The 21,569-nt window shown below is 49.6% G+C and overlaps 1 protein-coding gene across 1 annotated transcript in view; it reads left to right on the forward strand.

Annotated features, from left to right (window-relative positions):
* Window positions 1-21,569, forward strand: part of LOC120946165 (interleukin-1 receptor-associated kinase-like 2) — a 49,054-nt gene that overhangs the window by 12,839 nt on the left and 14,646 nt on the right. Inside the window, 6 exon segments of the mRNA XM_040360976.1 lie at window positions 8,645-8,758; window positions 8,761-8,830; window positions 14,326-14,505; window positions 17,429-17,539; window positions 17,630-17,775; window positions 20,785-20,973. Of these exon segments, the coding sequence (XP_040216910.1) occupies window positions 8,645-8,758; window positions 8,761-8,830; window positions 14,326-14,505; window positions 17,429-17,539; window positions 17,630-17,775; window positions 20,785-20,973 (810 nt within the window).

Consider the following 21,569-nt stretch of genomic DNA (forward strand, 5'->3'; position numbering starts at 1 on the left):
GCTGCGCCGGCGTATCTTCTTTCTGTATTCAGAAAGCAAGATACGCCGACATTAGCCTAAGATGCGACTGGCGTAAGTCTCTTACACCGTCGTATCTTAGGGTGCATATTTACGCTGGCAGCTAGGTGGCGCTTCCGTCGTTTTTCGGCGTAGAATATGCAAATGACCTAGATACGCCGATTCACAAATTTACGTACGCCCGGCGCTATTTTTTTGCGTCGTTTACATTAGGCTTTTTCAGCGTAAGGTTGCTCCTGCTATTATGAGGCGTAGGCAATGTTAAGTATGGCGTCAAATTTTTTATTTTTTTCGTCGTTTGCGTAAGTCGTTCGCGAATAGGGCTGGACGTAATTTACGTTCATGTCGAAACCAATGACGTCCTTGCGGCGTACTTTGGAGCAATACACACTGGGAAATTTCACGGACGGCGCATGCGCCGTTCGGGAAAAACGTCAATCACGTCGGGTCACCAAGAATTAATATAAAACACGCCCCCTCATCCTCATTTGCATTACGTGCGCTTACGCCGGCCCCATTTACACTACGCCGCCGTAACTTAGAAGGCAAGTGCTTTGTGAATACGGCACTTGCCTCTCTAACTTACAGGGGCGTATCGTAAATACGATACGCTGCGCCGCCGTAACAATGCGCGCCCCTACCTGAATCTAGCCCCTCATCTCAAACTTAAGGAGAAAATGATGTCCTGGACCAGCCTTTTCCAACCTTTTCAAGACAGAGGAACCCTTGAAATAACTTTCTCGGGGGAACACCTGCTAAAAATTGCTATATTTACAACTCATGATACATTAGCGCAGGGGTGGCCTAACCTTTTGAAGAGCGAGGGCCACTTAAGCGACTTGGTAACTGGTCGAGGGGCCACAATGAGTGTGGGCAGGTGACAGGTTCATGTCCACTCTGCATATGCAAAGCAGACACGGACAAAGCCCGCTCTACTTTATGGGCCCTCCAAGCCTATCCGCCCGAAGATCAGAAGGCTCCTCCCACTACAGAAAACCACAGGAGGGGGCGGGGACAAGACCAGTCATCCCTGCACATGGACATAGAGCAGCAGTGAGCGGTCTTTATTACAGGAGGTCTCACACTTTCTTTTTTTCCCCACAAATAGAGCTTTATTTTGGTGGTATTTGATCACCTCTGCGGTTTTTATTTTTTGCGCTATAAACAAAAATAGAGCGACAATTTTGAAAAAAATTCAATATTTTTTACTTTTTGCTATAATAAATATCCCCCAAAAATATATAAAAAAAAACATTTTTTTTCCCTCAGTTTAGGCCGATACGTATTCTTCTACCTATTTTTTGGTAAAAAGAAATCGCAATAAGCGTTTATCGATTGGTTTGCGCAAAATTTATAGCGTTTACAAAATAGGGGATAGTTTTATTGCATTTTTATTCATTTTTTTTTTTTTTACTACTAATGGTGGCGATCAGCAATTTTTTTCATGACTGCGACATTATGGCGGACACTTTGGACAATTTTGACACATTTTTGGGACCATTGTCATCATCACAGCAAAAAATGCATTTAAAATGCACTGTTTACTGTGAAAATGACAGTTGCAGTTTGGGAGTTAACCACAAGGGGGCGCTGAAGGGGTTATGTGTGACCTCATCTGTGTTTACAACTGTAGGGGGGTGTGGCTGTAGGTGTGACGTCATCGATTGTGTATCCCTATAAAAGGGATTACACGATCGATGCCACCGCCACAGTGAAGAACGGGGAAGCTGTGTTTACACGCGGCTCTCCCCGTTCTTCAGCTACGGGGACCGATTGCGGGACTCCAGCGGCGATTGGGTCCTGCGGTCACGGAGCTTCGGAACGGGGCGCGCACCCGCGACCCATAACTGGGTACTAGCACAGGACGTACCTGTACGTGCTTGTGCGCAGCCGTGCCATTCTGCCGACGTAAATGTGCAGGAGGCGGTCCTTAAGTGGTTAAGGGGGTGTGGCGAGGGGTGTGGCCTATGCCTGCATACTTTTGCTCATAGGTGTCCCTCTATTCCATCTCAAAAAGTTGGAAGGTATGTTGTGCATGCTTTGCTCTGATTGGTTGATGTGCAGTATTTCGCCACCACGTTTGTGTGTGTGTGTAATATATTTCAGCCTAACTTGTCACCCCGCAATGGAAATCCCCTCTAAGTGAAAGATTTCAGTGTTCAGTCAGCTGACACTTATATAACCAATTCATTGTGGTGATGGTGTCATGTGACCATGGAGTAAGAGTCTGTGCATCTTCAGTGGTTTACAATAACATCCTTAGTCATGAGGTTCGTCTTTCATGCGGTGAAATGTTTGGGTGTTTTTATTTCTAGTTGACATTTTTTTTTTTTTTTGTGAATGAGTATGTATGTACCCCTTGGGGAGCCCTTATTTTTATAGGGGGCTTCCAGATTTGGATAAACCCCCTACATACGGACCCCCCAAAACCACCAGGCCAGGGTTGTGGAGAAGAGGCCCTTGCTGCTCTCATCATCATGAAGTCAAGGTGACAGGGGGGCCCCCTCTATGTTGATGACAAATGGCCTGGGTGGCCTTATATGGTTCAGGGTGAGGGTCTGAGACGCTCCCCCCCCCCCAATCCCTTACCTGGCTCACCAGGCTGCATACACAGATTAAGGCCCAGATTCTCAAAGGGCTTACGACGGCGCAGCGCAATGTACGCCGTCGTAAGTCCTAATTTGGGCCGTCGTATCTATGCGACTGATTCTTAGAATCAGTTACGCATAGATATCCATTAGATCCGACAGGCGTAAGGCTCTTACGCTGTCGGATCTTAAATGCAATTTTTTTTTTTTTGCCGCTAGGTGTCGCCTCCGTCGTTTTCCCCGTCGAGTATGCAAATTAGCAAAATACGCGAATTCCCGAACGGACGCGCGGTCGACGCAGTGAAGTTACAACGTTTACGTTAGATTTGCGCCGCGTAAAGTTGCCCCTGCTATATGAGGGGCAACCAATGTTAAGTATGGCCGTCATTCCCCCGTCAAAATTTTAAATTTACGTTCACGTCGAAACCAATGACGTCCTTGCGACGTCATTTGGAGCAATGCACCCTGGGATATTTTTCGGACGGCGCATGCGCAGTACGTTCGGCGCGGGAACGCGCTTAATTTAAATGCTCCACGCCCCCTACCCGGCTAATTTGAATTAGACGGGCTTGCGCTGGGTGATTTACGCTACGCCGCCGCAACTTTACAGGCAAGTTCTGTGTGAATAAAGCACTTGCCTGTAAAACTTGCGGCGGCGTAACGTAAATCATATACGTTACGCCGCCACAGTTTTACGCCCATATACGAGGGGGAGGGGGGGGTGTCTGTGTCAGTTTCATTCCGGGAGACTGTATTGTCCTGGAATGAAGGTGCCCGGCCGGGACAGACAGACCTGCAAAATGTGGGACTGTCCCGGGCAAACTTTTCTTTTTTTTTATATATATATTTTTTTTTAATTAAAGGGCCCAGACGTCCCAGGGCTGCGGATGCAACCCTCCTTTTTTTTATAAAAAAAATGTTATTTTTTTATTTCTTTTATATATATATATATATATATATATATATTTTTTTTTATTAAAGGGGGCCAGAGGTCCCTTTTTTTTGTAAAGGGCCCCCCCCCCGCTTCTCAATTAGCGGCGGCAAGCCCCCCCGCTTCTCAATTTCAGATGGCAGCACCCCCCCCCCTCGGTTCTCTGTTCCAGGGGGCCCATGCCTGAAGCTGCGTAAGGGGCCCCATAATTCCTGATGGCGGCCCTGTGTACTCTGCATGCTTGTTCTGGGCCGTTAGAAGGTAATGAAGCCACTGGATCAGCATGACAGCCAGGTAGTAGACCAGCGCCTGTACGTCCTCCATGCAGGGAGCGCTGTATTGGGTGTGTAGTCCTGCAGCGTCAGAGCCGGCCTGCCCATGCATGGTGCCCCCCCCCCCCCCCCCCTCCCTGCGATCTCTTCTCCTTCCTGTTAAACTGGTTTCGCAGTTCCATATGACCTCACACTTAGTTACGGAAAGGAAGCATTTTTTTTTTCTCTGCAGGGGCTTTTCTGTTGCTCTCTGCGCTCATCCAGGCTGGTCTTTCTACAGGGGGATCCCAGTGTGCGTCATCTCTTTAAATGACACAACTCAGATGGCACCAACATAGACCGTAGCAGCTGCTGCGTGCACAGGGGGAGGGGGGTGGGGCGTTTCGCCATCACGTGACGTCAGGTTGTCGGAATAGGTTTGGAAATTATTACAACTCTTATTTGCACACCTGAAGCTGAAGGAGAAACATCAGCCAGGTAAGGTCGTGACCCTGTCCACCAGCAGGGGTATACCTACAGAGCGTGGGGGGCTCCGGAGAAAAGTTCTGATAGGGCCCCCCCCCCCCCCCCACGATAACTCCCCTTGTACCCAGGGCTGGACTGGGACAGAAATTTGGCCCTGGACTTCATCCAGACTGGCCCACCTTGACAGGTCTCTCCCATGGCGGCCGGACAACTCCCCCACCCCCCCGGCCACCCAAGCCCCCTCTCCCCCTTCACTTGCCGTTCTACTTTATTAGAGTAGAACGGCTGGTACTGGTCCTCTTATAGGCAGTACCAGTGGGGAAGCTAGACATTATTTCCCCCGGGGCAAAGAATCAGTTCGGTGCCCCCCCCTTATGGGACAAGATTAGGCAGAAGTGAGAAACTCCCAGGCCATAGCTGTTGAGTCAGCTGTCTGTCCCCTCCCCCATGCTCCTCTGTCGCCCCCCCTGCTCCTCTGGTCCTTCCCCCCAGGTTAGCGCTGCGGGGAGGGAGAGAAGGTGAGCGCTGCGGGAAGGAAGAGACAGAGGAGCGGAGGGGGGGCGGCGGTCCGCTGTCACTGAACGCGGCCCACTGAGCCATCGGCCCACCGGGAAACTCCCTGTAGTCCCAATGGCCAGTCCATCCCTGCCTGTACCCGTCAGTGTCAGCTGTGACAATCCGTGTTTTTGGTCTTAACATGTATAACGGAGTTGGAAGGACTTCCATAGATACGTTTCTGGAATTTATCAGAACTAAAGATAAGGAATCGGGTCAGTCTAGTACACGGGTCTCCCCATCTACGGCCCCCGGGCCAAATTCAGCCCTAACGTAAAAATTTAGGAGGGGGTTCTGTTGGGGATTCTTGTCTAAGGTGGGACTCTAATGTTGGGGGGGACTTTAGGGGGGCCCTGTTGTAAGGGGGACTCTCATGTAAGGGGGTACCCTGAGTCTGGGACTTTGATATATAATGGATTTTGATGGGGACTTTGATGTAAAGGGGTTCTGATGGGGACCCTGATGTAAGGGGGACCCACATATAAGGAGGGGTTCTAGTGTAGGGTGGGCTCTGATAGGGGACTCTGATGTAAGGGAGGACTCTGATTGGGATTCTGATATAAGAGGGGACTTTCGAAGGGAACTCTATTGTAAGGGGGGCTTTAATGGGGACTCTAATGTAAAGGGGTTCTCTGAGGGGCTCTGATGTAAGAAGAGGCTTTGATGAAAGCGGGGACTCGGAGGACTTTGATGGTGATTCTGAAGTAAGAGGGCTTTGTCAGGGACTCCAATGTAAGAGGGGACTCTGATGGTGACCCTGTTGTAAGGTGGAATGCTCACGTAAGGGGATACTCTGAATGGGACTCTGATGTATGGTGGAGTTTGATGGGGACCCTGATGCAAGGGGGCTCTGATGGGTACACTCTGATGGGGATTCTGATTATAAGGGGGGGACGCTGAAAAGGTGACTCTGAAATAAGAGGACACTGTCAGGGACTCTGATGTAGAGGGGAGTCTTATGTAAGGAGGACTTTGATGGGGATTGTGAAGTAAGGGGGATTTGTCAGGGACTCTAATGTAAGAGGAGACTGATTGTGACCCTGTCGTAAGGGGGAACGCTCATGTAATTGGATACTCATAATGGGACTCTGATGTATGGGGAACTCTGATGTATGGTGGAGTTTGATGGGGAATCTGATCTAAATATGTTTCGATGGGGACCCTGATGCAAGGGGGCTCTGATGGTAATACTCATGTAAAGGGGGACTAACACAGGACCAAAGGGGCAGCTGCCCCGGGCCCAGTCATTGTCGTGGTGCCCAAAGCAGCTGCCCCTTAAACCCGCACTGCCTGCAAATAGTGGATTTGGGAGGGCCCAAGAAAATGTATACCAAGGGTCCAATCAATATTAAAGATGGCCCTGGATATTAAGGGGTGACTCTGATGTAAGGGGGGACTCCGAAGGTAACTCTGAAGTAAGAGGGCACTGCCAGGGACTCTGATGTAAGAGGGGATTCTGTTAGGGACTCTGATATAGGGGGGAGTCTTATGTAAGGAGGACTTTGATAGGGATTCTGATGTAAGGAGGTTTTGTCAGGGACTCTAATGTAAGAGGGAACTCTAAAGGGGACCCTGTTGTAAGGGGGTACTCTGCATTGCATGGGACTTTGTATGTAAGAGGGACTCTGGTGTATGCTGGAATTTGATGGGGACTGTGATGTAAGGAGGCTCTGATGGGGACTCTTGTAAGGGGGGCTCTGATGGGGACTCTTGTAAGGGGGGTTCTGATGGGGACTCTTGTAAGAGGGGCTCTGATGGGGACTCTTCTAAGAGGGGCTCTGATGGGGACTCTTGTAAGAGGGGTTCTGATGGGGACTCTTGTAAGGGGGGCTCTGATGGGGACTCTTGTAAGGGGGGTTCTGATGGGGACTCTTGTAAGGGGGGTTCTGATGGGGACTCCTGTAAGGGGGGTTCTGATGGGGACTCTTGTAAGAGGGGCTCTGATGGGGACTCTTGTAAGAGGGGCTCTGATGGGGACTCTTGTAAGAGGGGCTCTGATGGGGACTCTTGTAAGAGGGGCTCTGATGGGGACTCTTGTAAGAGGGGCTCTGATGGGGACTCTTGTAAGGGGGGTTCTGATGGGGACTCTTGTAAGGGGGGTTCTGATGGGGACTCTTGTAAGGGGGGTTCTGATGGGGACACTTGTAAGAGGGGCTCTGATGGGGACTCTTGTAAGAGGGGCTCTGATGGGGACTCTTGTAAGAGGGGCTCTGATGGGGACTCTTGTAAGGGGGGTCTGATGGGGACTCTTGTAAGGGGGGCTCTGATGGGGACTCTTGTAAGGGGGGTCTGATGGGGACTCTTGTAAGGGGGGCTCTGATGGGGACTCTTGTAAGGGGGGTCTGATGGGGACTCTTGTAAGGGGGTCTGATGGGGACTCTTGTAAGGGGGGCTCTGATGGGGACTCTTGTCAGGGGGGCTCTGATGGGACTCTTGTAAGGGGGGTCTGATGGGGACTCTGTAAGGGGGGCTCTGATGGGACTCTTGTAAGGGGGGTCTGATGGGGACTCTTGTAAGGGGGGCTCTGATGGGGACTCTTGTAAGGGGGGTCTGATGGGGACTCTTGTAAGGGGGGTCTGATGGGGACTCTTGTAAGGGGGGCTCTGATGGGGACTCTTGTAAGGGGGGCTCTGATGGGGACTCTTGTAAGGGGGGTCTGATGGGGACTCTTGTAAGGGGGGCTCTGATGGGGACTCTTGTCAGGTAGGCCATGATTTCTAACAGCAGCCCTGGCCTGAGGGCCCCGAGGTCCAAGGGCTCAATGACGATTGAAATCTCAATCAATCAGCTTCCCCATCTCTCTTCTGTTAGGTGGATTCAGGTACGGCGGCGTATTAGTGAGTCGGCGTAGCGTATCGTATTTACTCTACGCCGCCGTAAGTCAGAGAGGCAAGTGCTGTATTCGCAAAGCACTTGCCTCTTAAGTTACGGCGGCGTAGCGTAAATGGGCCGGCCTAAGCGCGCCTAATTCAAATGTGGAACAGGGGGGCGTGTTTTATGTTAATAACTGGTGACCCGACGTGATTGACGTTTTTAACGAACGGCGCATGCGCCGTCCGTGTACATATCCCAGTGTGCATTGCTCCAAAGTACGCCGCAAGGACGTATTGGTTTCGACGTGAACGTAAATTACGTCCAGCCCCATTCACGGACGACTTGCGCAAACGACGTAAACATTTTCAAATTTCGACGCGGGAACGACGGCCATACTTAACATTGGCTAGGCCAGCTATTTGTTCGACTAACTTTAAGCCTTACGTAAAGGATGTAAAAAAATGCGCCGGGCGCACACGTACGTTTCTGAATCGGCGTATCCAGCTCATTTGCATATTCTACGCCGAACTCAACGGAAGCGCCACCTAGCGGCCAGCGTAAATATGCAACCCTAAGATACGACGGCGTAGGAGACTTACGCCGCTCGTATCTTAGCCTAATTTAAGCGTATCTGGTTTCCAGAATACGTTAAATTTACGACTGCGTAGATTCAGAGTTACGACGGCGTATCTACTGATACGCCGGCGTAACTGTATCTGAATCTAGATATGTGACTTACAAAACTCCTTCCCACCCCTGTAATGAAGAGGAGGAAAGCAGGCGCTCTTCTGTAGTCCAAATCCAGGAGAAGAGCCAAGGGTGACAACGCTGCTCCTCCACAGATACAGTCCAGTGAGCGTTGTCACCCTAGGACAGGGGGGGTGTGTTACTGGCTTAAGCAGCCTCCACATCTCATTGGTTAACTGCAATGTAATACATTTGTGTTCTTGGGTTGTCCGCTGTCGCTTAGACAGATCACTGATTACTATGCTTTCCTTTAGGTCCCGGTGCTGAGGAGACCTTCAGCTTTATCTGGAGCTGTCGATCCGGAGGGGGGAAGACCCGCCATGGCTAGTCCTCGCTGCAGCACCTCCTCCCCTCTGATCGTTGACATCCCCCCGCGGGGTGTTGGGATGAACTTTGTCGCTGTATTGATTGTCTTATAGACTGGGAGTGGCTACGATTTGGTGAGATATTTCCCCCCTTTTTTTACATATCAGATAAGGGTAGCTGAGAGGTGAAGATGTGGGGATAAAAAATATTTTTTGCATAATGGTAAAGCTGTATAAAGTGTTATCAGTGCTGATCTCAGATAAGAGATTGATATAGGTCCTGATGAAGTTCCTGTGGAGGAGTGAAACGCGTCCCTTATTAAAATTTCTTGTATTCGAAATGTAAATTTGAACATTCTTTTGATATTCGTTAAAGAGGAACTTCACCTGCTCCCCCCCCCCATTACCCCAGACCTAAGGGCAGCCATCACAAATTTTGGGGCCCCCTTACACAGGTTTAGGCAGGGCCCCCCTGGATTAGAGAACTGGGGGGGGGGGGGGGCTGACGTAAAAAAGACAAGTGTAATATTTCTTCTCTCCTGACGTGAGATAATAAGCGGGGGTAATGCAAAAAAAAATAATAAAACATAAAAAAAAAAAGTGTAATTAATAATAAAATAAAAAATAAAAACCGGGAGGGGCCCTGGGGCCTATTGGGGCCCTTACAGGTGTAATGCAAAAAAATTAAAATTAAAACAAAATAAAAAATAAAAAAAAGGGAGGGGGCCAGCCGGGCCTGTAAGGGGCCCTAGGGACCATTGGGCCCCTTACAGGTGTAATGCAAAAAAATAAAAATTAAAACAAAAAAAAACGGGAGGGGGTCCATCGGGCCTGTAAGGGGCCCTGGGGTCCATCGGCCCCCTTACAAGTGTAATGCAAAAAATCAATAAATTAAAAAGAATAAAAAAAATGGGAGGGGGCCATCCGGGCCTGTAAGGGGCCCTGGGGTCTATCGGGCCCCTAACGGGTGTAATGCAAAAAATAAATAAATTAAAAATAATTAAAAAAAACGGGAGGGGGGCCAGCCAGGCCTGTAAGGGGCCCTGGGGTCCATCAAAAAAAATAAAACGGGAGGGGGTCAAACCGGGCCCCTGGGGACCACCGGGCCCCTTACAGGTGTAATGCCAGTACCCCCCTGATGGTGGCCCTGCCCCAGACAAGCAGTGGCAAGAGGAGTGCAGATGCTGATGTGCCCTGGTCCCCCCACCCCACATTCCTTTTGTTGCTGCTTGTCTTTGGAAAGTGTTCAAAGCTAAGACAGGCTGTCATTAACAAGTGTCCCTCTCCTTCCTAGCTGTTATCAGACCAGCCATGGTAGGAGGGGGAGGGGGAAGGTCGGACCTCATAGCAAGGGTTAGGAAGCCCCTACCAACATGGGATGAAGTACTACATCTACTTTGTCCCATGGGGGACAGAACAGCAGAAGAAGGGGGGCCGGCCGGGCTTGTAAGGGGCCCTGGGGACCATCGGGCCCCTTACAAGTGTAATGCAAAAAAAATGAGAGGTGGGCCAGCCAGGCCCCTGTGGACCGTCGGGGCCCCCTACAGGTGTAATGCCTGTACCCCCCTGATGGCGGCCCTGCCCCAGACAAGCAGTGGCAAGAGGAGTGCAGATGCTGATGTGCCCCCCCCCCCCACCCCACATTCCTTTTGTTGCTGCTTGTCTTTGGAAAGTGTTCAATGCATTCACACCTGAACGCGGCGTATTTTACCGCGATTTGCCGCGACAAATTGCGGCGTTTTGTCCCGCGATTTGCCACGACAAAACGCGGCGTTTTTTTAAGCCTAACATACGCCGGAGGGGTGATCAACATTGTCGGCTATGCCGAACGCCGAAAGCCGCCTGAAAAAAAGGTCCGGGACTTGTTTTGAGCTTCAGGCGTACGGCGTTTCGGCGTGGAGATGTGAACCATCTCCATAGCCGACAATGTTAAATCACCCCTCCAGCGTATTTCAGGCTGCAATAGCGTCGCGCTACAGGCGACAAAACGCCTAGGTGTGAATGGAGCTTCAAGTGTTCAAAGCTAAGACAGGCTGTCATTATCAAGTGTCCCTCTCCTTCCTAGCTGTTATCAGACCAGCCATGGTAGGAGGGGGAGGGGGAAGGTCGGACCTCATAGCAAGGGTTAGGAAGCCCCTACCAACATGTGCCGAAGTACTACATCTACTTTGTCCCATGGGGGACAGAACAGCAGAAGAAGGGGGGCCGGCCGGGCTTGTAAGGGGCCCTGGGGACCATCGGGCCCCTTACAAGTGTAATGCAAAAAAAACGAGAGGGGGGCCAGCCAGGCCCCTGTGGACCGTCGGGACCCCCTACAGGTGTAATGCCTGTACCCCCCTGATGGCGGCCCTGCCCCAGACAAGCAGTGGCAAGAGGAGTGCAGATGCTGATGTGCCCCCGCCACCCCACATTCCTTTTGTTGCTGCTTGTCTTTGGAAAGTGTTCAAAGCTAAAACAGGCTGTTATTATCAAGTGTCCCTCTCCTTCCTAGCTGTTATCAGACCAGCCATGGTAGGAGGGGGCAGGGGAAGGTCGGACCTCATAGCTAGGGTTAGGAAGCCCCTACCAACATGGGATGAAGTACTACATCTACTTTGTCCCATGGGGGACAGAACAGCAGAAGAATAAAATATATTGAGAGATCGTCTCTAAAAATGATTGACAAGAACTTTTAAAATGACATTACTGTAACATTTTCTGGGAATGGATACAAGGACTGGGGCTCACTTCCTTGCACCATCCCCCACCCTCCATATCAGTAATAATGTTTTATGGCGGCAATCAGAGAAGGGCGAAAATTCTTTATACGTCTTATCTTCATTACTGTTTGGGAAAAGAGGAAACGCGATTACATAACTTAATTTCCACTTCCCGTTATTAACCACTTCAGCTCTGGAAGGTTTCCCCCCCCCCCCCCCTTCATAACCAGGCTTTCTTTTGCGATACGGCACTGCGTTGTTTTAACTGACAATTGCGCGGTCGTGCAACGCTGTACCCAATTAAAATAGAGCGTTCTTTTGGTGGTATTTGATCACCTCTGCGGGTTTTGGCCTAGATTCACGTACCCCGGGGGGGGGGGGAGCGTATCGTATTTACGCTACGCCGCCGCAACTTAGAGAGGCAAGTGCTGTATTCACAAAGCACTTGCGTCCTAAGTTACGGCCGCGTAGCGTAAATGTGCCGGCGTAAGCGCGCCTAATTCAAATTGGGAAGAGGTGGGCGTGTTTTATGCAAATAAAGCATGACCCCACGTAAATTACGTTTTTAACGTACGGCGCGTGCGCCGTCCGTGGACGTATCCCAGTGCGCATGCGTCGGATAGAATGCCTAAGATACGTCGAACACTGCCTACGACGTGAACGTAACTTACGCACAGCCCTATTCGCGTACGACTTACGCAAACGACGTGAAAAGATACGCTTGTTCCGACGTCCATACTTTGCATGGGCTGCGCCACCTAGAGACCTGCTTTATCTTTACGCCGGCGTATGTCTTACGTAAACGGCGTAACTAATTGTGACGGCGCACGTACATTCGTGAATCGGCGTATCTTACTCATTTGCATATTCGACACGGAAAACAAGGAACGCGCCACCTAGCGGCCAGCGTAAATATGCACCCTAAGATACGACGGCGTAGGAGACTTACGCCGCTCGTATCTTAGCCAAATTTAAGCGTATCTGGTTTCCAGAATACGCTTAAATATACAACGGCGCAGATTCGGACTTATGTAAAGCAAAAAATAAGTGTAATTAAAAAAAAAAAAGTGTAATTCAAGAATTAAATAAATTAAAAATGAATATAAAAATAAAAACTGGAGGGGGGCCAGCCGGGCCTGTAAGGGGCCCTGGGGACCATCAGGCCCCTTACAGATGTAATGCAAAAAAACAAATAAAACAGGAGGGGGGCCAGCCGGGCCCCTGGGGACTATCGGGCCCCTTACAGGTGTAATGCCTGTACCCCCCTGATGGTGGCCCTGCTTGTATATCAAGTGAAAATATATACAAAACTGTTGCTTGGCTTGCAAAACGCTCTCAAACCAAGGTTTTGGTTACCCACGTGAGGTACGCACCTTAGATTGTAAGCTCCTCGATGACAAGGACTGATGTGAATGTACAGGAAAGTGCTTGCGTAATTTTGTTGGCACTATATAAATACCTGCGATTGCAAAATAGAAAAGCCTTAGGGGGGGGGGGGGAGAAAAGCATTGGTGTGAATCCAGTGTGGAACTTTGTTCAGGAACGTTCTAGGGAAGGAAGATCAGGGGCTGACACTCTACAGGGAAATATTTCTAGCGTTACAGACCCAAATTTTATTCACAATAGAAAATAGAAAACATATGAATTGATTAAACTGAGAAAATGGACCATTTAAGAAAAAATAAATAAAAAAAATAAGATGATTTTGAAATTGATGGCAGCACCACATCTCAAAAAGTTGGGACAGGGCAACAAAAAGCATGAAAGTAAAGGATCGCTAAAGTAACATTTTTTTAAAATAACAAACATGTTATACTTACCTCCACTGTGTGGCTCTTTTTGCACACAGTGGGGGAGATTCAGAAGAAGATACGACGGCGTATCTCCTGATACGCCGTCGTATCTCTTAGATCCGTCGGTCGGATCTATGCGCCTGATTCATAGAATCAGGTTACGCATAGATCTCCCTAAGATCCGACAGGTGTTAGTGACTTACACCATCGGATCTTAGGTTGCAATCTCCCATTTGTATACGCGACGAATATGCAAATGAGGAGATCCGCCGATTCAGAAACAAACGCCCGCCCGTCGCTTTTTTTTTACGGTCGTTGTGCGTACGGCCTATTCCGGCGGATAGTTACCCCTGCTATATGCGGCGTATCTATGTTATGTATGGCCGCCGTTCCGCCACCGAGTTTTGAATTTTTACGTCGTTTGCGTAAGTCAGTCGCGAATACGGATGGACGTAATTTACGTTCACGACGAAACCAATGACGTCCTAGCGACGTCATTGGGAGCAATGCACGCTGGAAAATTTAGACGGCGGCGCATGCGCATTTAAAATCGGCGCGGGGGACGTGCCTGATTTAAATACTACACTCCCCCTAGCCGCGGAATTTGAATTCCGCCGGGGTATTTACGATCCGACGGCGCAAGTTTCGAGGTAAGTGCTTTCTGAATACTGCACTAGCCTCTCAAATTTGCGCCGGCGGATCGTAAATCAGATAGATTACGCGGATCTAAAGATCCGCTAATCTATCTGAAGTCTAGCCCAGTGGCCCGGATCCACGTCTCGTCGGGTGTCCCTCGGCGGCTGTCTCGGCTCCTCCCTACAAGAGCTTTCCACCTTCATGCGAGAGAGCTTGCATGGTGGAAAGCACTTGCGGGCGCGCTCCTGTGATACAGTGGCGGCCATAGCCGCCAACTGTATCACTCGGAAACCCCCCCCCCCCCCCCGGCGCGGGCGCGTCATTAGATGTGATTGACAGCAGCGCCAGCCAATGGTAAGCCACACAACCCCACCCCCCAGCCCACATACCCCCGCCCCATGGACCTAATGTTTCTAGTCTTGGATAAAAATAAAATAAAAAAGAGTCTTGCGTTATGGATTTTATTCATTTTATAACCTAAACCTTTGTTTTGCCCTCTTAGTTTCCAACATAATGAGCGATGAAACATCTGTCCAGAAATTCCAGATGAAGAGGAGAGCGGGAGATAACGCCACCAGGGAGCTGCTTTGGAGTTGGGGACAGAAACTGGCCACCGTTCAGGACCTGGAGGATATATTGGAGAAACTGGAACTTTACAGAGCGCTGGAGATCCTCCGACAGAGTGAGTCGGGCCAATGAGGAGCAAAAGATCCCCCCCCCCCCCCTCTTCCCCCCAAGCTGCAGTCGTGTTCAGTTACGCCCGTTCCTTGGCTACGTCTACGTCCGGAGAATAGCTCACTGTTATCTTATTATAAGTTATAAATATTATATTCCTTTATTTCCCATATTTGCAGCACCACATATTTCACAGAGATCTACAATAGGGTGACCAGACATCCCCGGTCTCCGGGGACAGTCCCGGTTTTGTCCCCGGATTAGATTTAAACAGGGCCTGGGGCAATTTCAAAGACAAATAGCTAGATTCAGCAAGATTGCCTTAACCACAAGGCGGCGTAGCTTAGCGTCTTTAGGCTACGCCGCCGTAAGTTAGCGAGGCAAGTACTTGATTCTCAAAGTACTTGCCTGCTAAGTTACGGCGGCGTAGCCTAAAGCGGGCGGGCGTAAGGGCGCCTAATTCAAATTTGTCTGAGGGGGCGTGTTTTATGATAATGAGGCTTGACCCGACGTGATTGACGTCTTCTGTGAACTGCGCATGCGCCGGGCGCCTGCATTTCCCAGTGTGCATTGCGGCTAAGTCCGCCGCACGGGCCATTTGATTTCGACATGGACGTAAACTACGTAAATCCCTATTCGCGGACGACTTACGCAAACGACGTAAAAATTCGAATTTCGAAGCGGGAACGCGTCCATACTTTACATTACTATTCCAACTATTTGATGAAATAACTTTAGGCCTGCTAATGCGTTACGTAAACGGCGTATCTGTACTGCGGGCGGCCGGGCGTACGTTCGTGAATAGGCCGTATCTACTGATTTACATATTCTACGCCGACCGCAATGGAAGCGCCACCTAGCGGCCAGCCTAAATATTGTAACCTAAATTAGGACGGCGCAAGCCGTCGTATCTTAGATAGGTTTAAGTGTATCTCTGTTTGAGAATACACTTAAACTTAGGTCGGCGCAGATTCCGAGTTAGGTCGGCGTATCTACTGATAAGTCGGCCTAACTCTACCTGAATCTAGCTAAATCACTACAGAATAAAAAAAAAAATATCAGAATTACACACCCCCGCTCCGTCGCACCTACTAGCTTAGGGTGGTGTAGTTTTTCCAATATCTGTGCCCCTTTCTGATGATCATGTGGTGGTTGGAGCGGAGGGAATATTTCTTCACTTTCGGTTGCATGCCCATTCAGCTCCACTTGCATGTTCTTCTGTCTTGGCTCAAGTCCCAGCCAGCCACCTGCCTATCTCCTTGTCTTCCCTGGCAGAGTGATCTTCCTCCACTCCCCACCCAAGTAGTAGCCGGGGGACCGAAGAGTAAGACTTGACAGGCTGCGAGGCGGGCGGGCGACGAGCAGAGAGTTGATGATTGACGTAATTTACTAGTAAAAAAAAATATATATATATAATATGTCCCCGATTTCATTTTAAAAATCTGGTCACCTTAATCTAAAGGGTACATAGAATCATCGACCACAGTCCCCGTGTCAGGTCACCTGTGGCCAGGTGACAAGTGCACCCCGTTGGGGTCAGGGATGCACCACGGGGTAGTGAACCCTATAGCCGACTGCTGCTATCAGAAAGGAAGCGTGAACCCAAGATTCCCCAGGGCGCGGAGTCTAAGACCCAGCTTTGTGTTCACCAGAGCCTCTAGTGGTGAGGATGGCCTTCGCTGCAGCTGGATCCAGGTCGCGACCCCTGGGATCCCCTAGGTCGCGCTCCGCAGGGAGAGAGGGCAAGCAGCAACCAGGACAAGCGATAGTGACGGGTAAGCTGAGGTCGGGGCAACAGGCGGACAAGGGTAATCAAGGAACAGGTCAAGGGTCAGGCAAACAGGCAAACAGGAGAAGTCAGAGACGAGCCAAGGTCGGTAAACAGGAAGGTAAACGTAACACACTGCAGACAGGAACAAGCTACAAACAAAGGTTGAACAGCAGTGCAGACCTGTAGTGCAACAGTTAATAAAGACTTCCTGGGATGGGGGGGGAGTGAGGACAGCACTGAACACAGGGGAAAAGAGCACAGCACGGAACACGGGGGGGGGGGGAAAGAGCACAGCACGGAACGTGGGGGAAAGAGCACAGCACGGAACACGGGGGGAAAGAGCACAGCACGGAACACGGGGGGAAAGAGCACAGCACGGAACGCGGGGGAAAGAGCATAGCACGGAACACGGGGGAAAGAACACAGCACGGAACACGGGGGAAAGAGCACAGCACGGAACACGGGGGAAAGAGCACAGCACGGAACACGGGGGAAAGAGCACAGCACGGAACGCGGGGGAAAGAGCACAGCACGGAACGCGGGGGAAAGAGCACAGCACGGAACGCGGGGGAAAGAGCACAGCACGGAACACGGGGGAAAGAGCACAGCACGGAACGCGGGGGAAAGAGCACAGCACGGAACACGGGGGAAAGAGCACAGCACGGAACACGGGGAGATATCTCTCCAAAGATCCCCAACAGGGCTGATAAAAAAAAAATTGCAATAAATATTTTTTTAAAAAAATAAAATGTAAATAAAAAAAAAAAAAACACACTGACAATCCACCCCCCCTAAAAAACACAAAAAAAAAATCACTGTAAAAAAACAAAACAAAAAAAAAAAGGAAAAATAAAAAAAAAATACTGTCACATGACATTTAAAAAAAAGTATTGGTAATCGGTATCGGCGAGTACTTGAAAAAAAGTATCGTTACTTGTACTCGGTCTCAAAAAAGTGGTATCGGGACAACCCTAATAGTAATAGTGTGTGACTGTGGGGGACATTAGAGTGTAAGCTCCTCTGGTGGTAGGAACTAATAAAATTGGTTCAATGTTCTCTGTCAAAAGGAAAAAGCATCAGCAGGAACATTCGTATTATTATCTCTGATGATCCAATAGATAACCTAACCAATGATGACATTTATCTCTGTTGGGTGCAGACCCCATGATCTCCTCCCAGAACTCTCCAGGATCAGAGAGAAGATCGGATCACGGATCCGGGGCACAACAGAACTCAGCGACCAGCGCCGCCATGATGGATAAAGCTCCAGGTAAAGTGTTTATCGGGTTGAGGGTTTCCGTTTTATTGATCTGGAGATGGATACAGACGGTTACAATCTGAACATATATATTTTTTACAGACTTCGTTCTGCCATCCCCGCCGCCTCCTCCGTCAGAGTTTCTGAGGTCCTTGGAGAGAGATTGCAGTCCGTTCTCAGAACAGATGAGGTGCGTGCAATTTAGGAGGGAGGTTGATGCATCTTTAGAGGCGGGTCACTTGCACCTGGTAAAAATGGGCTCTGGATGATCTCCGAAGCGTCTCAAACTGATATCAAATGCAAGGAAAGCGCACTGGTTGGCCCCCTTGACATGAACCCAAATTCATGTAGAAAGAGTCTAAGAGGGGTCAGTTTGTAAAACATGGACAAATGTCACACGTTTTCACAACTCTGACCGTAATTTTTCTAATAGAGTAATCCCTATGCTCCATCTAGTGGCCAAAATGTGGTATATGTTTTTGATATACCATAATGAGAAATGCACCCACATTTTGGCCACTAGATGGAGCTAAACACAGACTCAATGCATTTTGATATTTGCATAACTCCTCCCAAGAGCCAGCCCACTGCTTACATCAAGGCTGAAGGCTGCTTGGAGGAGCACTAAAGTAGGGTGCTGCGATGTTTTCAGGAAGCCACGTACAGCACCCTGATGGCCCCTCCCACCAGCCATGATCTGCCTGCATTGCATAGCCACTTGAGGACTTTTTAAGTGGAATACTGGGTATGACTGCAGCAATATGCCATAACCCCCGGTATTATTTCTCTAACCGCTAAAAGTGATCTGAGCGGCTAATTAGCTGCTGGATCACTTTTAGAAGCAACAAGAGGGGGTCACCCCCCCCCCCTTCAGTAGTATTTCGGTGGTTCTTGGGCTTACCTGGATGATCGGTACCCCCGGGGGAACCGATCCGGCAGTTGCAGCGGCAGACCACAGAAGATGGCCTCCGCTAATCTCTATGGTCTAGGAGGATCGGAGCGGTATCATGATGTCACTTCCGGTTCCGACCCAAAGTAGGAGGACCGGAGCGATATCATGACGTCTCGTCCGGTTCCGGCCCAATGTAGGAGGACCTGAGCGATATCATTACATCACTTCTGGCCCAATGTAGAAGGACCGGAGCGATATCATGACGTCACTTCCGGTTCCGACCCAAAGTAGGAGGACTGGAGCGATATCATGACGTCACTTCCGGTTCTGACCCAAAGTAGGAGGACCGGAGCGATATCATGACGTTCTGTCCGGTTCCGGCCCAAAGTAGGAGGACCAGAGCGATATCATTACATCACTTCTGGCCCAATGTACGAGGACCGGAGCGATATCATGACGTCACTTCCGGTTCCGACCCAAAGTAGGAGGACCTGAGCGATATCATTACATCACTTCTGGCCCAATGTAGGAGGACCGGAGCGATATCATGACGTCACTTCTGGTCCAATGTAGGAGGACCGGAGCGATATCATGACATCACTTCCGGTTCAGACCCAAAGTAGGAGGACCGGAGCGATATCATGACGTTCTGTCCGGTTCCGGCCCAATGTAGGAGGACCGGAGCGATATCATGACATCACTTCCGGTTCCGACCCAAAGTAGGAGGACCGGAGCGATATCATGACATCACTTCCGGTTCCGACCCAAAGTAGGAGGACCTGAGCGATATCATGACGTCACTTCCGGTTCCGGCCCAAAGTAGGAGAACCGTAGCGATATCATGACATTACTTCAATGTAGTCTCGGTATTGATGGGGAATTTGGCATTGAGTTATTTGTCAGGTGAATGTGCCACTTGCCACCAGATGCAGTGCCACTTGCCACCCATAGCCTGCCACCAGATGCAGTGCTGCTGTCACTCCCTCTGCATGAGCCACGTGGAAAGGAGCGGCGTCGCTATCTGGAGAGTGAAGATCACACCAGTCCCTGCCTTTTTTCCGCTGGGTGCCGGAGAAGGTGCCGAGGTGGGTGGGGACAGCAGTGCTGCACTAGGCGCAGGCCTCGCTCCCGGCCTCACTGTCTGAGAGTAAATTGTCACTGGGTGCAAGACGCCAGGCAGCGCCGGCCCTAGCAACCAGTTCCAGAAATGTAGGGCCAGATCCAGAGAGAATTGGACCTGCGCAGCGTATCAGAAATACGCTACGTCGCCGTACCTTACCTGGCGGAATTTCGAATCCTCAATGATTTTGCGGCGTAAGTTACGGCGGCGTAGTGTATTTCTGGCGGGGGAATTCAAATCGGCGATCAGGGGGCGGGTTTCATTTAAATGAAGCGCGTCCCCGCACCGAATGAACTGCGCATGCGTCGTCCAGAAATTTCCCGCCGTGCTTTGCGCGAAATGACGTCGCAATGACGTCATTTTTTTAACTTAGACGTGAGTTACGTCCATCCCTATTCACGGACGACTTACGCAAAAAATTTTTTTTTTCAAATTTCGACGCGGGAACAACGGCCATACTTAACATGGCAAGTCTATCTATACGCCGCAAAATACCAGCTTAAACTATACGCCGGAAAAAGCAGACTACAGACGACGTTAGAAAATGCGACGGCCGCGCGTACGTTCGTGGATCGTCGTAAATCGCTAATTTGCATACCCGACGCGGAAAACCACGCAAACTCCACCCAGCGGGCGCCAAAGTATTACATCTAAGATCCGAAGGCGTACAAAGCCGTACGCCTGTCGGATCTTACCCAGATGCCGTCGTATCTTGGTTTGAGGATTCAAACTAAAGATACGACGCGGGAAATTTGAAAGTACGCCGGCGTATCAGTAGAAACGCCGGCGTACTTGCTCTGTGAATCTGGCCCGTAGTTATTAGTTAGTAGGGGGTGGCTGTGTCCTCTATGAAGGTGCCGGGACCAGGGACAGACATGTCAATTGCGGGACAGTCCCGGGCAACTAGGGACACGTGGGCACCCTAGCTGCAGCCATTTTAACTGTGGGCAGCTGAAGCTGCTGTCTGTTCACTTCCTGGATTTACACAAACACACCTCCAGCTCTGATTGGTCCTCTTATGACTCCCACTCCCTCCTGGCAAACTGAGAGCTGTGCATGATGTCATAAGGCTAGGCTAATGACCAGACAGGAAACAGGAAGTGGGCTGTATAAGGGATTTACTGGCAGAATTTTTTTTTACTATCCAAAGTTAAAACATCAACAAGGGCAGAAGATTTAATAGATGAAAAAATGACTGAAGGTTCACTTTAAAGCGATTGTAAACGATCACCCCCCTGTCTGTAGGCTCTGAGCATTCCGCAGCAGGAGATCAGCCTGACGCCGGGCGCCTTGTGTCAGCAGTGGACTCCTCGGCAGGTCGATGAAATCACCGACGCGTTCGGCGTGGAAAGGAAGATTTACTCCGGGCAGTTCGCCGACATCTATGTGGGGAAGAAGGCGGACAGAACTTACGCCGTAAAGAAAATAAAGGAGGTAAGTGAGGGACATACTTAACCCCTTCCCCGCCCCCTAGTGTTAACCCCTTCCCTGCCAGTGGCATTTTTATAGTAATCCAATGCATTTTTATAGCACTGATCGCTATAAAAATGCCAATGGTCCCAAAAATGTGTCAAAAGTGTCCGAAGTGTCCGCCATAATGTCGCAGTACCGAAAAAAAAATCGCTGATCGCCGCCATTACTAGTAAAAAAAAAATATTAATAAAAATGCCATAAAAATACCCCCTATTTTGTAAACGCTATAACTTTTGCGCAAACCAATCAATAAACGTTTATTGCGATTTTTTTTTTATACGGAAAATAGGTAGAAGAATACGTATCGGCCTAAACTGAGGAAAAAAATAGTTTTTATATATATTTTTGGGGGATATTTATTATAGCAAAAAGTAAAAAATATAATATTTTTTCAAAATTGTCGCTCTATTTTTGTTTATAGCGCAAAAACTCAAAACCGCAGAGGTGATCAAATACCACCAAAAGAAAGCTCTATTTGTGGGGGAAAAAAAGGACGCCAATTTGTTTGGGAGCCACGTCGCACGACCGCGCAATTGTCAGTTAAAGCGACGCAGTGC

This window comes from Rana temporaria, chromosome 7 (assembly GCF_905171775.1).
Source record: "Rana temporaria chromosome 7, aRanTem1.1, whole genome shotgun sequence".
Lineage (NCBI taxonomy): Eukaryota > Metazoa > Chordata > Amphibia > Anura > Ranidae > Rana > Rana temporaria.